Source organism: Rhamphochromis longiceps, linkage group LG2 (assembly GCF_057381845.1).
Source record: "Rhamphochromis longiceps isolate RC_006_pf linkage group LG2, R_longiceps_female_GT1.1, whole genome shotgun sequence".
NCBI lineage: Eukaryota > Metazoa > Chordata > Actinopteri > Cichliformes > Cichlidae > Rhamphochromis > Rhamphochromis longiceps.
In genome coordinates, this window is record NC_140558.1 from 38,743,757 (window position 1) to 38,759,382 (window position 15,626).

The following is a 15,626-nucleotide window of genomic DNA, read 5'->3' on the forward strand; positions in this document are numbered from 1 at the left end:
AAACGGAAATGAAGAAGAAGGGTGAGAAGGCGGAGAGCGGAACCATTTTTATCGTCGCTGTAGCTTTGATAAAGTCGCGGGGTAATGCAGTTAGTTGTGTGTATGCATGCTAAAATTTAAGCTGTAATTTTTTTATATTTGCTTTTAAAGTAGCTTGTTGGTAGACGTGAAGCAGAGTCTTTTGTTAGTAGCGAAATACTTATTAGCTAACGGGCTAAAGAAGCAGCTGAAATCGGTAGCATTTTTATCGCCATTTTGCGCATTCAGTAGCTCCCTACTTTTGGCAGCAGAAAGGTAATTCCAAAGTAATGTGTGGCTGTTTATTTCAGGATACAGCGTTCCTTTTTGTTTCAGGGTTGATGCTCATTTTTAAGTTAAATGTATGGTCTTTCTTTCCTTTTAGGTAGCAGACTTCGGAGCATGGCGGAGGCCGACCGACCAGGGAAGCTCTTCATCGGCGGACTGAATACGGAGACCACCGAAAAGGCCTTGGAGCAGTACTTCAGCAAATATGGCAGGATTGTGGAAGGTGGGAATGGAACCCCTTTTGGCCATATCATGTTCAGTGCATATCCTGGATAAAGTACTTCTAAAATTGCTCAGTGTTTGCTGTTTGGCGCCTTTATTCTGGCAAATGGGTGGTAGCGAAATAATGGAACAAATTTTTATTCATCTGTGTGTATATTTAAATTTACTGTTACAGCGTAGGGAAATCTGAATAACCCCTTTTTAATACACTAACTTTGCAGTTTTACCATCTTCTACGTTATCCACATAGTTTGTGACATTTTTTCCACTTCATTTAAAAGAAAGCCTGTTCTTCCAAACTCTAATGTATAATACTGTATTTACTGTAAATGGCCGTATAGTCTTGCTGAGGGAAATAAAAAAACCTATGAACCATGAAAGGGACACAAAGAAACCGAAATTAGTCACTTTCGATTATGGGGTGTCATAGAAGTGTGCCTTTTATCTAATTTAAACTGTTAAAATGAGTCACTTTTGTATTTAACTTGGCTAATTGAAAAACACAAGCTCACTTCTGATCATCAATTCCTTTATTTCAGTTCTTTTGATGAAGGATCGTGAAACAAACAAATCAAGAGGCTTTGCATTTGTAACTTTTGAAAGTCCTGCTGATGCAAAGGATGCAGCACGCGAAATGAATGGAAAGGTAAGTGATGACTCGAATTGGCTGTAATAAAAATAAAAAAGAATCAGCTAAAAAATATGATTTATACTTGTAACTCTTCTACCAGTCTCTTGATGGCAAGCCTATCAAGGTTGAGCAAGCTACAAAACCTCAGTTTGAGAGTGCTGGCAGGCGCGGACCTCCACCCATGCACTCTCGCAGTCGTGGGCCACCCAGAGGTCCACGTGGTTCAAGGGGAGGTCCTGGTGGAATGAGAGGCCCCCCATCAAGAGGTAATTTATTTAGTTATTTTTTTGGGTCTGCTCAGTTTGTAAATTGAAAGAATCTGTGTAATGATATAATAATCTCTGGATGGATTTTTGTTGCAGCTTTTGAATGTAGTATATTAATATGTGCATTTCTTGTTTGTTTAAAAGACTACTATGATTCAGGAAGTGTAGAACCCTTCTTTAAAGGGATGTCATCCAGAGGCCCCCCTCCAATGAAACGAGGGCCCCCTATTCGAAATGGAGGTCCCCCACCCAAGAGGTCTGCCCCATCTGGTCCCATGAGCAGACGTAAGTGCTTGTACTCTGCAATATTTAAATGCAGGAAGTGATGTGGAAGAAATTACCAAAAAAAAAGTTAATTGCACAGATTTTAGTCTCTAGATTTAATTTAGTATCTAGTTTCTGTTTCTCTTGCAAATAACTAGATGGGATACTTCTGTCTCATGTTAATTTGGTAATTAATCTTCTCAGTTTCTCATTATGTGTTCCAGCTCCCATGTCAAGGGACAGAGATCCCTATGGTCCACCTCCACCTCGCAGAGACTCGATGATGTCCAGAAGGGATGATTATCCATCACCCAGAGATGACCATTACAACTCAAAAGACAGGTTGGTATTTTCGTAATACACACTAGTGTGACCATACATGGCAAACCTCAAGATTGATATACTGTAACATGCTGATAGTTGCTGTTACTTAGAGCTATTGTGGTCATCTTTTATATTTGAATTTTCTGTTTAAAAAGTCCACGTATTTAACACAAATGTATGCTCAGGAAACAGTATTGAGGTGTATTGTAATCTTTCACAGCTACTCCAGTCGGGATTACTCCAGAGATTCTAGGGACTATGGGCCACCTTCCAGAGATTATTCCTATAGAGAATATTCTAATTCCACTTCCCGCGATGACTACGGCTCAATGTCAAGAGGATACGGGTATGAGCCTGGATTGATACAAAAAGTAAAAACCTGAGGTCAGATCTTCCTTGGTTGTTAAGTGACAATTGCTTTTTGCAGTGACCGTGATGGTTATGGAGGAGGCAGGGAGCCAAGAAGCTATATGGACCGTCCTAGTGGTGGCTCCTACCGGGACTCATATGATGGTTACGGTAAGACATAACTCCATGAGTGAAATGACAATGTGTAATCGCTGTGGCACAAAGAAGAAGTGCGCAAATATTCAACCAAACCTGCCTTGTCCTATCACAAGATACTGCAGTTTTTTTTTTGCATCCTCAGAGGAAACCACATGGTAATTTATTTTTTTCTTTCCCTGACCTACAATCCAAGTTGTATATTTTCATACTACTAGCAATATTTTACCATTGGCATCTCCACTGAAAAACAAAAGTGTCTACATACCAAAGTCTGCATTACCCCTGCATTCATCAGGAGAATATGAGTTTGGCAATATCATGTGTATGTGATGCACCTCAAAGTTTTTGCAACCATAAGGAACCTCAAAAATCCTTGGAAACATCCGTTGCCCGTTATGTGTTGTCCAGCAAAGTACTCCCTCAAGGAGTAATCTTCAAAAACCATCAAGACAACTGAAAACCTCACCCTAACCTACACTTGGATCTCTAAATGGAAAAATGGCTACTCAAATCAAAGGCATGCTGAAATGGGTACCACTACCTATTTGTTCTGTGCTTGGATATATTACTGCGCATATCAACAAAATATCCATGTTAAGTATTAAAAGGGTGGAACATTTTAAATATGCCATCCATTAAATTTTATTTATTTTTTGTCACAGAATGAATTCTATTGGCAAAAAAAAATAGCACTTGACCGTGCAAAGAAAAATGTATAAATTGAACTTTGCCAATTACCTGAACCATTGACCCTGCAGGTAACTCTCGCAGCGCCCCACCTTCAAGGGGCCCCCCACCATCCTATGGTGGGAGCAGTGGAAGCAGTCGTTATGATGACTATGGCAGCAGTTCCCGGGATGGCTATGGCAGTCGTGACAGTTACCCCAACAGTCGGAGTGACCCATATCCACCTAGCCGTGGTGAGCGAATGGGCAGACAGGATAGGGGCCCAGCTCCCCCTGCCGAGAGAGGCTACCCTCCTCGTGACTCGTACAACAGCTCAAGTCGTGGAGGGCCACGTGGTGGCCGTGGTGGCAGTCGAGTCGATAGAGGAATGGCTCGCAGCAGATACTGAACTGGACTTGGAAATGTCATTAAACCAAACGTTAGTCTCCATGCACACTTAAAACGTGTTTTGGAGGAAGGACAAACTAGCCATGTCTAAATTTGTGGAATCTGAAGCTTAGTTTTGAACTGTGTCTTGACTTTCCCAATTTTCTTTTTTCTTTTATGTGTAAAAGTTTTTTTCTCTTGCTTATGTCAGTACAGTTACCAAGTGAGTGTTAGTTTTTTGTACTTTCAGTGCTGTTGAAATCTGCAATGCCCTATAAGTATGGCTTTCCTAATCTAATAAAGGTTTTAGTTGTACCATAACTTTTTCTCGATTTTTCAACAACAGACCGTAACAAATGTTACGTAACAACATGATCTCCTTAAAAAGGTCCTCTGTAAAACTTAGGTGAGTCTGCTAAATATTGGAGTGAGATGCGTTCATTCTTGCCACAAATGTACTTCCAACTGGACGCTACTGTTTTCACGGTTAGGCAAATGTTACTGTCAAAATGTTCCAATGTAGTTCCTTGGAAATGGATTCATCACCCTAGAGCCATTTGATGGCATGCAACGACCAAATGCAACTCGACTGATAGTCAACAGCTGGTAAGCAAAGCAAAACTCTTTGTTTCTCATCTGTAAATGAGTTTCTCATTGTCCTGTATTGCACTCTCCAGTCAAAGGGCGATATTCAAGGAAACTTGGCTTCAAGGGACAAAAGGAAAAAAGGAAGTCGACTGAAATGAACCTTTTCGTTGTAGTCCATTTTCGTCACTCAAAATTGTCAAAAGTGCAGCAACATGCCAAGAAGTTTCTTCCCTTTTCACCCGTGAATGCTTTTAACACCCATTTTACCAACTGAGCCCCAAGGCTCCTTTTTGCCCAACCAGTCATCCGACATCAGTAAAATGATTGGCAACCGTGCATTTTTACATCATGGGGTAATATTTAGTATTTTTTTTTCCTCTATAAACACCTCAAAGCAATCTTTAATTTAAAGACTTGGTATCAAAATCATTTCCTTGAGCATGCCAATTCAAACAATGGAGACCGTTGGAAGAGCACCATCATCCTAACTGCCAAACCGGAAAACAATGAAACGAATGTACAGTTGGACCAAGGACAACAATATCATTTTCAATTACCTCATAATACATAATTAAGAAAAAAGCCCCATACTAATATGATAATCTCATTGCAGGATGAACATTGCTTCAAGGCAATTGCCCTTTCAACATATCTGAATGTCTTCAAGTCCTGGACTAGTTGAGCTACAGTGCATCCGCATAACCATGTCTAACAGACTAGTAAGTCTTTATCTACCTGTACACAATTAAGATGGGGTGGACAACTTTTACTGCTGAGACATTTTACAGCAATTTTGCCCCAAATGATGAACACAATGTGTTTTAAAATCCATGTGAGCCTGTCAGCATCACTAATGATGTAAAGTAAAATCTTCAGTAATTGACTACAGTGGGCATTATGATTATTTTAATACCTTTTTGTATTTTCTGCATGTTAGGTATGTTTGTTTTCTTTTACTTGCATTATTTTCTGTAACTTATTAATGTAAAATGGGAATTTAGAGAATCCTAGAAAGTAGAGTTATGCAGGGCACTTTGATACCAACCTGTGTTTTTGAAAATGGTTTGATATGCCAAAAGAATTTAGTTTGTTTTTAAGATGCTAGGAGGAAAATAATTTGAGATATCAAATATACTTAGTTCTGTACAAAACATTTGAACCTTTTTTTATGCGGTGCTATGAGGAAGTTCCTGTTTGGCCCACTAAATGCAACAAACAAAACTAAGTTGGTTGAGTCCTGTTGTGACTCTGTACTATTTTCTTTTTAGATTACTTCCTGAAAGTCCTGTTATGGCTGCTGTGTATATTATTGTGTGTGTATAATTTGTAAAAAATAATCTGAAATTATGCAAAAAACTCCCAAGTTTGTTGGACAAATGATATTGTTGTTAAATTTAACTTTTTATTTCTTTTGCTGTCTTTCAGATGCTGGCACAGCTTTCTGTTCAGAGGTCGGGCTGAATCTTCGTATTGAGCAACGCATTGAAAGTGGGAGAAATGTACAGCCATCAAATGAACTTTGTACTGTTTTCAATAAAAGCTTTGAAGAGGTTTTCCGTTTGCTGTTTTGTTGTCCTGAAATTTAAGATTTTGGCCATGACATGATTAAACTTTTTTTTTTCTTTTTTTTTTAGCCAAGACACTCATTATCTGCAAATATCACATTTTCCCCCATATAAGGCTTCCTGTGGCAGATGACCCATTTTCCATATTTGAAAAAAATTTGACCCAATTATGTTGAAGTTATTACTCTTTATTATATTAGACTTAAATAGTTGCCTCTTCTGAGTTATCAGTATGCAATTTGCATATATCGGTTTTCTGAGCCTTGCAGCATTTCAGTATGTAATATGATTGCCCTCTACTAGCATGTGCTACTTTGCAGAGGGGGAAGACGGGAAAAAAAAACTATTGTTGAGGTGCCTATTTGCCAGTAGGGGTGATCATCAGTTTTGCGTGTAGAAACAGCGTCGTCGTTCCCCCTCCGCCTCTTTTTTTTTTTTTTTAACTTCTAGCAGAAGTGCGGATGTGAGTTGCATATTGATACGGAACAGGACGCCAGCTTTTTTCTTTTTTAAATTAAAAGCAATGCAGGCTTAGGCAATGGTCATTTCGTGGAGCTATGAATCCAGAGGAGCAGACTGTAACGTGGTTGATATCATTAGGAGTGCTTAGCTCGCCTAAAAAGAACATAGCGGATCCGGAGGAGTTTTTGAAAACCTCGCTCAAGGATGGAGTCGTCCTGTGCAAGCTCTCGGAGCGCCTCGTACCTGGCTTCACTCCCAAGGTGAGTTATTGATTTAAGCTAACTCGAGTCAACAAATGCCAAAAGATCCGTCGACGGTGAAAAGAAGGGAGGGGTTTGATTAAAGTGATACCGACGAGAACTTCTCCCTCCAGCAGGCCTTTGCGATTTTGTAGCTCACTGAACTCGAACCATGAAGTTTGAACAGCCGTCTGTGACCGTTTTGTGCGATAGGTGTCGCCTCAAAAACGACAACAACAGTTAGAGAGTTTCAGACTTGTGAATACACGATATGGTTTCCTGTGAAGCGACAGAAATGTTCCGCATTCTTGAGAGGTGCGAGTCAGTGTGGACACCCACCAAAACAGGGCAAATTGAGTAGCAAGTGTGCGCTAAACATTGCACATAGGCCGTACTGTCCAGAACAAACGGAGAGGTTCTCCACACTGTTTGTGTCCTTTTTTAAAGGTGATAAATTTTATCACAACTTGTGTTCACTGTTATAGATGGCAAAGTTGATAGTGATAAATAACAGTTGCAAAGACAGTTCGTCACTTCCTCCTGAGCGGCTGCTCTTCCCGGTGCGACCTCCCCTTTGAAGAAAAAAAAAAAGAAAAGAAAAAAAAGCGCAAAGCGGCGACAACGCGAGCCCGAAACAAAATCGGAAGTAGTAACTTCTCCTTTGTATGGCAGACCGATCACCCTAGTTTTACATACATTCTCTGTGGCAGTACTACATTGGTCTCACGGGAACTGTTAGAAGTTTGCTTAAAAAAATACAAACGTCAGCTTTTTTTTCGTCGGTGGGGATTTTATTTTGAAACTGTAAAATGAGCGGAAGTTGCTTGAGTAAGGCTATTTTGACGGCGGTTTTGTGGTGGTAATGGTTATATATGCATGAAGGAGACGCAGGAAGAATCTACAGTTATTTTCTTAACTTTAGGTTGCCACAGTCGGATTGCGGCATCTCTCTTACTTACTGCGGGGCTCAGTGTGTACCGAAGTGATTTGTAGCTTTGGCCTTGAGCGTTTGATAAGTGTGTCAGATGCCTCTTTGACATACTAAGCCGAGGTATGTGTTTATATATTTATTTCGTGTACTCAGTATTGCCAGGACCCGAGAACTGAAGCAGACTGCATTTCCAACATCAAGGAGTTTTTAAAAGGATGCTCGTCCTTGAAAGTGGAGGTAAGTTATCTCAATGTGTGGTCTGTCAAGTTTTATATTCAGAGGCATGTTTTGTTGAAATACACTGAGCTCACTCTGCCGTTATCTCCTGTCTACTGCAAGATGTGAACACACTCTTGCTTGTGTTGTGATCTGCTTACCCTGCTGGCATATGCTTTCCCCTCACGTCCATGTGGAGTGAGACATATAAACAGACATGCTGTCACTCACTCCCACTAATCAGTCAGGAAGTGAAGTGCTGGCCCGCATGACTTCACTGTCTGTTTTCAAACTGGTACAACTTAGTTTTGAACAGCATTTACTTCCTTGTTAATAAATTTTCTCCTGCATGCACTCGTGACTTAATGGTTAGTTTTGCTGCAGGTCAAAAATCCCCAAAGCAGTGCTGTTTCGCTCAGTGCATTCCCTAATATTGAAAAGTGGTGTATCTTTTCCAGATGTTGGGAGGTTACTCTGTCTCTGTACCAGCCTGTTTGTTACCACCACACTGGACGTTAATGTCTCTTCCAGCTTTAAAAATAATATTTTTTGGTATTGAATTACAACGCTTGGTTTCTTTAAAATGGCCAATTGAGTCAGCAAGGCTGGCTGACTGCAAAGTCAAGTGGTTCAGTAGGTCTGCCCAGCTGGCTTGTTATGTCTGGGAGGTCCCCTTTGCTTTTATCCACCAACTGTGCCCTAGCCCATAATTAGACCTTTTGCAGCCAGCCAGTAGCTCATGGGCAGAAGTTTTTGGAGAGGCGCTATTAAATGTAGCAGCCAGGGGATGTCTGTGTGGCATTATGGCAAACCTCGCCCATCCTTTGGTCAGTGATGTGATCATGTTAAGAGGACTTTTCATCCCTTTTTGCTATAGCTGATAATGCCTGTTTGTCCTGTGACTGGAGAAAGCAGTAATTCTGCTTTCACTTCTGCTCCGAGATGCAGAAAGAGGAAGCATCAATTACTGTTGGGGCTCTCCAATATTTGTTCTGTGTTATTAACTCTACGTGAAGATTTATTTGCTCTGATTTTTACGCTCATAAATACATTTTCACTGAAACTACTGACCCCTGCCAAAACTTTTGTGAATGCTGGCAACAGTTATCGTGATGACCAACGGTTTGTTTTGCTTTTGGTGATGTAAAGCCAGTATTTGTAAAGTATTTAGTTACATCGACCCTAAGGCTCGTCCCACATTAAGCGATGTAATGATCACACTTAAAGATGTTGTACACGACTCATGATGCAGGTTATACTACTCAAACACTATATTTAAGATGTTTTATTTAAAATGTGAAACCTTATCCACTGGAGGAAAGAAGATAGCTGCCTGAGACTGACCGAGCAGCAGTGTGCGAGTGAGCATCTGTGTGTGCCTGCAACGCTGCCTGTTTTATTACAAACCGCTAAGACACAGAATATGGGTCATACTCAACATGTCAGTTTTTGTCTGTCTTGTTAGAGGCTTATTCAAATCCCTGTGTGCATTTCATTATGTGTGTCTCTTTCCATTGTTTGTGCAATAACCTGGAGTGAGTGTCTCTGTCTCTCTAGCTGTGGATGTATGCACTAAAAAAGCATTCCTACTCAGATCTATTTAATCAGAGGGGGAAGGGGAAGAAAAGATCTAATTTTGACCTTTTGAAATTTTCCATCCAGGTGTTTGAACCAGAGTGGTTATACACTGGTGACAATTTTGGCAAGGTCCTAAATACTTTGCTGGCAGTCAACTTTGCAACACAAGGTAAGAATTTACCTTCTTTCTGATCTTGAATGTTGGAGATTGTTAATGTTTCATCCTCACTGACAGCAGAAAAGGGCCATTAGTCTACATAAATTCTTCTAATGTTATGAAAAGAAAGAATTGGATGCTTTTTCGGTACACTCTATTGTCACTTGATTTAAATAATTCCTATAATAATGGAGCTGAGATAATGAAGCGAAAGCACGTGTAGCTTTATGTGAAAAGTAGTCCGGTAAGATGTCATGTCTTGTATATGTGTCCTGATGAGACTGGTGTTCTTCTGCCTTAATTTACCAGTTGTATCCACGGAGCCCTTCGATATCATGATTGGTTGTAGTATAGGTGGGCAGCTGGCGTGACAGTTTGTGTTTGTGTCACGCTGTGTGCCATATTTACTCATGTGAATCCTTGGCCTAATACACCCCCCCAAAAAACACCCTGCTCTCTTTTTTTCTGTTTTCTTATGTAACTGAGTACTGTAGTGTTGCTTTCAGACACACATGCATCCCTTCCTCAAATGCATTTCTTCAGTAAGGACACAGCACAAAGTAGTGCGCATTGCAGCATTCCTACAGCAATTTGGGGCTAATTACTTTACTCAAGAGTCCCTGTTTGGGGCGACTGACGAGTTAATAACAATCTCGCTTCAGTATCCGGCTAACAGCTGTCGGAGAACCTTAGAATTATTCAGTCAGCAACTTTTAGAACAAGTCTGCCACCTCTGTATGCTTTGTTACACATATCATTGAGAACATGCATGTGTTAATGTCCAGTCTTTTTTTGTTTTGTTTTGTTTTTATAGTAATGCGTCTGAACTGATACACTTAAATACAGTTAACACAACTGCACCATCATCAAGTTTTGGGCCATTTCCTTCAACTTCATTTGGCTTATTTGATTTTGTTCTCTGTGAATTGATGTGAATTTGCTGTCTGTAATTTGTTATATCAAGTTATTCAGCATAGTGGTTTGAGGACATACATACATACATAGTGATGAAAAAATTGTTCACTCGAGAAAGCCACTTTCTTTTCTCCATTGTGTTACAAAGATGTTTTTCTACTTAAGTCGTTCCCTTTACTTCTCAGCGCCAACAGCTTGAGGACATGTTGTGTCCTATTCAGCTTTTTCCAGTCCCCAAAGACCCTCAACCTTATTCTCAGCTACAGTTTGATGATTGTTCAGGACAGAGGCATTCAGCCTGCACTAGCTCGATTATTTTGTCAGTTAGTTCATGAACAAAGTCAGTACATTGTGCTGCTAATTTGCTGCCCTGTGATGTAAATGCATTTTTTTTACCGTTAAGTTTTGGACTCATTGTGGCTTCACTGTGGTCCATCGAGAACGCTGTTCCACGCAGTCATGAATGTTGCAAAAACAAGGTGGTTTAAGGATATGAAGGTTTTCTGAAATCATTTATTTTCTGATACTTTCAGACGAGGTAATTTTACATCAGTTGTTGCAAAGTATCTTTTGGCAAAAAAATACAAATTTTGAGGCGATCCTTGATTTCATAGTTGACATTAGGTTCAAAAAGTGGTCATGTGGGGATTATAACCACCTAAGGCAGATGTTACTTGGACATCATCGTTGTTCCCAGTGATGAAGCGATGCCGGTGTCTCAGAATTACAGAATATTTTAGGAATAGAGCAGAGGCTCCTGGCCCAACTTCACCTACTTCCGCGGTGCAGAAAAGATCATACATGCTGAACAGGTTGAAGCTTGAGCAGTACTTGTTGTGTCAAGAACAACTTTTTTTGTGTGGCTGACTCTTTTAGGCTTTTGGCCTTGATCACATTATTGTTCACCTGGAAAAATCAGATGCTTTGTTCATTTCTCGTGACCATCCCCAACCCCTACCTTCCTTTGGTGGAATATTAACACTTTCAAGGAGTTTCTTTTTGGACGACCAGAGTCTTGAATGCACTTAAACAAAAGCAGGATGCATGCCACTGTGTAAAATGTGGAACAGAAGCGTCTCTCAGTGCTCAGATGTAATTGATATGCAAATGTTTTACAGGCTAGCAATGCCCAGCAGCTGTTCTTCCATCCTTGTATTTGAGCTTGACTTGAAGTTGATTATTTAGTTGATATTGAATACAAGTGGTCCTCTGTATTATTGCTTTATGTCCTCTTCTGAGGTCAGCTCCTGTCGTTTGTGTTCCTGCGCCCAGAGTTTGTGTTTGTTTAGATTAACTGCTTTGAATATTGTATGCATATTGAAGTAACAGTGGCAGCCACAGAGCTTAGCTGACAGACGGGCTTGTTAGGCTTCTCTGTGTGTGACGAGTGGCATGCAGACTCCATGAGCCCCACCTGCCACTGCCTTCAGTGCCATTTTCCTCATATTTCTTAGGCTTTAGTGTGTGGCACCCGGACATATTTGCATATGGAAAATAATAGTGAATCGGTAGCCTTTTCCCTTCAAAAGATGTTATGCAGTTTACGTAAAAAGCGTCACATTTTCTTCCTGCTAGTGAAAGTGCACTTAAGCGCTCGCCAGTTTTATAGCCTCAAAGCTGAACTCTTTATTTGATCTGAATTTGAGGTTACAAAGGCTAAATAGTCCCCTCACTTTATTTTCCATTCTTCTCTGATTTTTTTCCTAAAGGATTAGATGGTGGATTTGGCTAGCATCCAGTTGGCATTTGATAGGCAGTCTTCAGTAAGTGTTTCTGCTTGTTAGCTTAGAAGAGGTTTGCAGTACCACCATGTGTCACTTTTCAAGTCAATACTGACAACAAAATTGATACCTCGGTCAGCCCATTTCTAGAGCTGCAGTCATGCTGTGGGACAACTGGCAGCTACTGACCCTAAATCACAGTTCCTCTGCTGCAGTGGCTCAGCGATGACAGCCTAGAGGGGTTCGGTGTCAGCAACATAAACTTGAGCTTGATTTTCTCTTCAAGCAGACATATTTGCTGGACTGAATGCCCACTTGGATATACGTACATTTGTTTTTGGTTTTTTTTAAGTTGCTTTGTGATTTTTCAGCTGCTTGATCTTTTTTTGGAACAGTGTGTCAGTTTTGGCTAAATCACATTATTCTGTGAGAAACTCTAAATTTGTGGACCGTGTGCGTTCAATGTCCTGGGGCTGCACAAAGCGATGGGCCACGCTCTTGAATTATCATCAGGCTGACAGCCCATGGAAGTATGTGTACCTGCATGAACTGTGTGCACGAGAGAGTCATAATTTTAAACATAAAGGTAACTGACGTATGAGGCTTTGTATTTCCTGTGTGTGTGCTTGTAGATTGTGCTGCTGAGAGATGTCCTCAGTCCGGTACCCCCTCTCCTAGTCAGGCGTCTTCACACACGCTGTCTTCTGCCAAATCCAAAGGCTCTCTGCGGAGACAATCCAAATTAGTGGTACAGTCTCACTTTTTTTTTTTGTTATTTATACAAATATATTGTTTGCAGCTCATATAGTGGATGTTTAGCACAGATGACTGCACCCATCATACTAAAGAAATAATTACATAAAGCGAGAAAATAAAGATGGTGTGGAAATTTCATTATACATTTACTTTACATGTAGCTAATTGTCCGTTTGTTTTGCATTATTTAGTTAGGTGGTTACTTTAAAAAGTATTAGTAGTATTCTCATTGTCCATTTCTCTGCCCACATTTGTGGTTGGATTGTACTATTACCTCCTGGCGAAATAACCTCCTGCCAGACACAGTCACAGTCAGCAAGCGTGTTATGTATCAAGCGCATCTTGACCAGTCAGTCGCAGAGGAGGGGTGTGGGGACAGGCACACTCATAAAGGTATTTGAAGGCTTGTAACTGGTTTAAACTAACTGCAAGCAACATCGCTACATCGGCGTATGAGTTTAGTCAGAGTGTATATTTTTATTAATGCCTACCATGAAGTGTAGATGAATCATTGTATTGGCAGATGTACTTGATTCATTCTGTGGCTGTGTGGCTGGGTCCTTGGCTGCTAATGGTACAATTTTAACAATAATCACAAAACGCAGAAATATAAAATTAGAGCCGTAGATTTCTTGATTAAATTTTTTAAGACAAATTTTGAAATAACAACTGAATTGTTTGAAAACAAACCAGCCATTTGTCAGGTACCTGAAACGTATAATCGAAACCTGCTGATGCATTTGGATGTCTTGCTTTCGGGCTGTGACGACCTTTCTCAACAGGAAATGTCTGAGAACGGTGGAGGTGGGCAGCTGATGGTAAAGGCTCGCTTCAACTTCAAGCAGAACAATGAGGATGAGCTGTCATTCACTAAAGGTGAAGTGATCCTTGTGACACGCCAGGAGGAGGGAGGATGGTGGGAGGGCACGCTCAACGGCAAAACGGGCTGGTTTCCAAGTAACTACGTCCGGGAGATCAAACCCTGTGGTGAGTTTCGCTGCTCTGTCTGGACCGTGAAATTACTTTTTCCAGAGATGTAGCCGTATAATGGTGTTATGAGTTTGTTATTTTGGGACAAAATGCAAAAATGAAATTTTTCTTGGTTTCTGTAATTTGCATTTAGTGCTGTGTTACACTTCCTTGCTGTAGACAGCTGTCACCTTCTTTTTCGTTGCCAGTCATCCCATTCTGCTAAACTTTTTTTTTTTTTCTTTCAAAGTTAGCCTTAACATTTACTTAGACTCAAGATAAATTGATTCATATGTTAACTATCAGAACATTTTACACAAATATCTTGTGCTAAAATAATAACGAGAAATGAAATGTTATATCCAAAAGATCAACCGTTTCACCATATTCTTCTGCAAACGCACTTTTCTGGCCATTCAGCACTATAGTGCAGGAAGAGAAGTTGAGATTATGACCATATTTGGCATATCTGAAAGTGTCCTGATGGTATTGTATTGGCATTGTTATTTTTCTTTTTTCAGAAACACTGTGATAGAATAGCGCAGTTACACAAAAGCTGACAATATATACCACAAAGTATTTGATATGATTTGCAACTGGTCTGCATTGGTGCATCATATCTTTATTCTCTTCCCCCTCCTGCCCCCCCCCCCCCCCCCCCCTTTCTTAAATAGATAACTATCATATCTGATATCATATCTCACAGTACAATAATATTGAATGGGTTGCATTGTTGTATTTTGTCATGTTTCTCAGGTCTTTGTCTGAATTTCTACGAACATTATTGCTAAGGATTGTCTTATTGCATTGGAGTCACACTGGGTTAAATATGTACACTTGGGTTTTAAGGGGTATTTATTATTTTCTTCTTTTTTTGGGTTGTATGGAAGCCCCAAACGCAATTTCATTGTTCTTGACAATGACAATAAAATAAATACTATACTATACTATACATCTTAGAATAAATATGGAAATACGAGGGGGAAAAATCTGTCTTGGAAGTTAGACAAAGAGGTTGTAGTTTATGTATTTAAGTATTTAATGGCAACTTCTTTTTTTTAATAGGACATATATAATTATTTCCCCCTTCTTCCCCTCAAAATATATAAATGCATTTAATATCTTTTTTGATGGTTATAATCAAGTAATTCTATGAAGCTTAAAAATCCTTATTGCTTTTCTCTCTATAGAAAAACCATTGTCACCTAAAGGAACTCAGCTGACTAAGAACTACTACAGTGTGGTAAGTAGGAGCTATGCAGGACAATGAGTTCGTTTTCTTTGTAAGACTTTGGTTAAAAGGTATTTTATGCAGAGCTTATCTTAATATTTGGGAATGGTAAATGTTGTATCTTAGATGTTTAATGGAGTTAAAGTCAGAATGTACATTTTCTTGGTGCTGACGGATGTTAATCATTGATCGAAAGTGATTTACTTCACCAGAATAAATTAAGATCTGGAAGGTTATGGGATTCAGCTTCAACTTTGTGCGTTTTTTTGAATACTGCCAGTCAGACTTTCTTTAGGTTTTAGTTTGTTTAGTTTTTTAATATTTGTGTCATTGATTTCGTTTGTGTGTGTGTGTGAGATGTTAAATATTCTGCTCACTGTGCTGCTTCTCCAGGTGGTACAGGACATCTTAGAACACGAGCGAGAGTTTCTCAAAGAATTACAAACAGTGTTGAACTGTTACCTACGACCCCTGCAATCCAGTGACAAGTAAGGGCAATAAAACAGCAGATGTGACAGGATCATGATAGGATAAAAAGCTGCATGCATTTACAGTGGGGCAAAAAAGTATTTAGTCAGCCACCAATTGTGCAAGTTCCCCCACTTAAAATGATGACAGAGGTCAGTAATTTGCACCAGAGGTACACTTCAACTGTGAGAGACAGAATGTGAAAAAAAAAATCCATGAATCCACATGGTAGGATTTGTAAAGAATTTATTCGTGAA

General features: G+C 39.9%; 2 protein-coding genes across 5 annotated transcripts in view; both read left to right on the forward strand.

Annotated features, from left to right (window-relative positions):
- The first annotated feature begins 12 nt into the window (after nt 1–12).
- rbmx (RNA binding motif protein X-linked) lies at nt 13–3,894 on the forward strand. 2 transcript variants are annotated; one of them, XM_085427838.1, is made up of 9 exons: nt 13–81; nt 404–529; nt 1,068–1,174; nt 1,260–1,425; nt 1,570–1,710; nt 1,914–2,031; nt 2,234–2,359; nt 2,441–2,532; nt 3,279–3,894. In XM_085427838.1, exons 2-9 carry the CDS (start codon nt 421–423, stop codon nt 3,593–3,595), a joined length of 1,176 nt encoding a protein of 391 aa, XP_085283964.1. In that variant the 5' UTR covers nt 13–81; nt 404–420; the 3' UTR covers nt 3,596–3,894. The 2 variants fall into 2 exon arrangements, with proteins under 2 accessions (XP_085283964.1, XP_085283957.1); XM_085427831.1 differs by having other exon boundaries at nt 16–294.
- A 2,207-nt stretch (nt 3,895–6,101) lies between these two features.
- arhgef6 (Rac/Cdc42 guanine nucleotide exchange factor (GEF) 6) overlaps nt 6,102–15,626 on the forward strand; it is a 28,722-nt gene continuing 19,197 nt past the window's right edge. For 2 of the 3 annotated variants that reach the window (XM_085427802.1, XM_085427821.1), the window contains exons 1-7: nt 6,102–6,448; nt 7,512–7,595; nt 9,237–9,321; nt 12,578–12,693; nt 13,484–13,688; nt 14,861–14,913; nt 15,295–15,389. In XM_085427802.1, coding sequence (XP_085283928.1) covers nt 6,284–6,448; nt 7,512–7,595; nt 9,237–9,321; nt 12,578–12,693; nt 13,484–13,688; nt 14,861–14,913; nt 15,295–15,389 — 803 coding nt within the window. In that variant the 5' untranslated portion in view covers nt 6,102–6,283. The remainder of the gene's footprint in view (nt 6,449–7,511; nt 7,596–9,236; nt 9,322–12,577; nt 12,694–13,483; nt 13,689–14,860; nt 14,914–15,294; nt 15,390–15,626) is intronic. The other variant, XM_085427813.1, reaches the window with a different exon arrangement.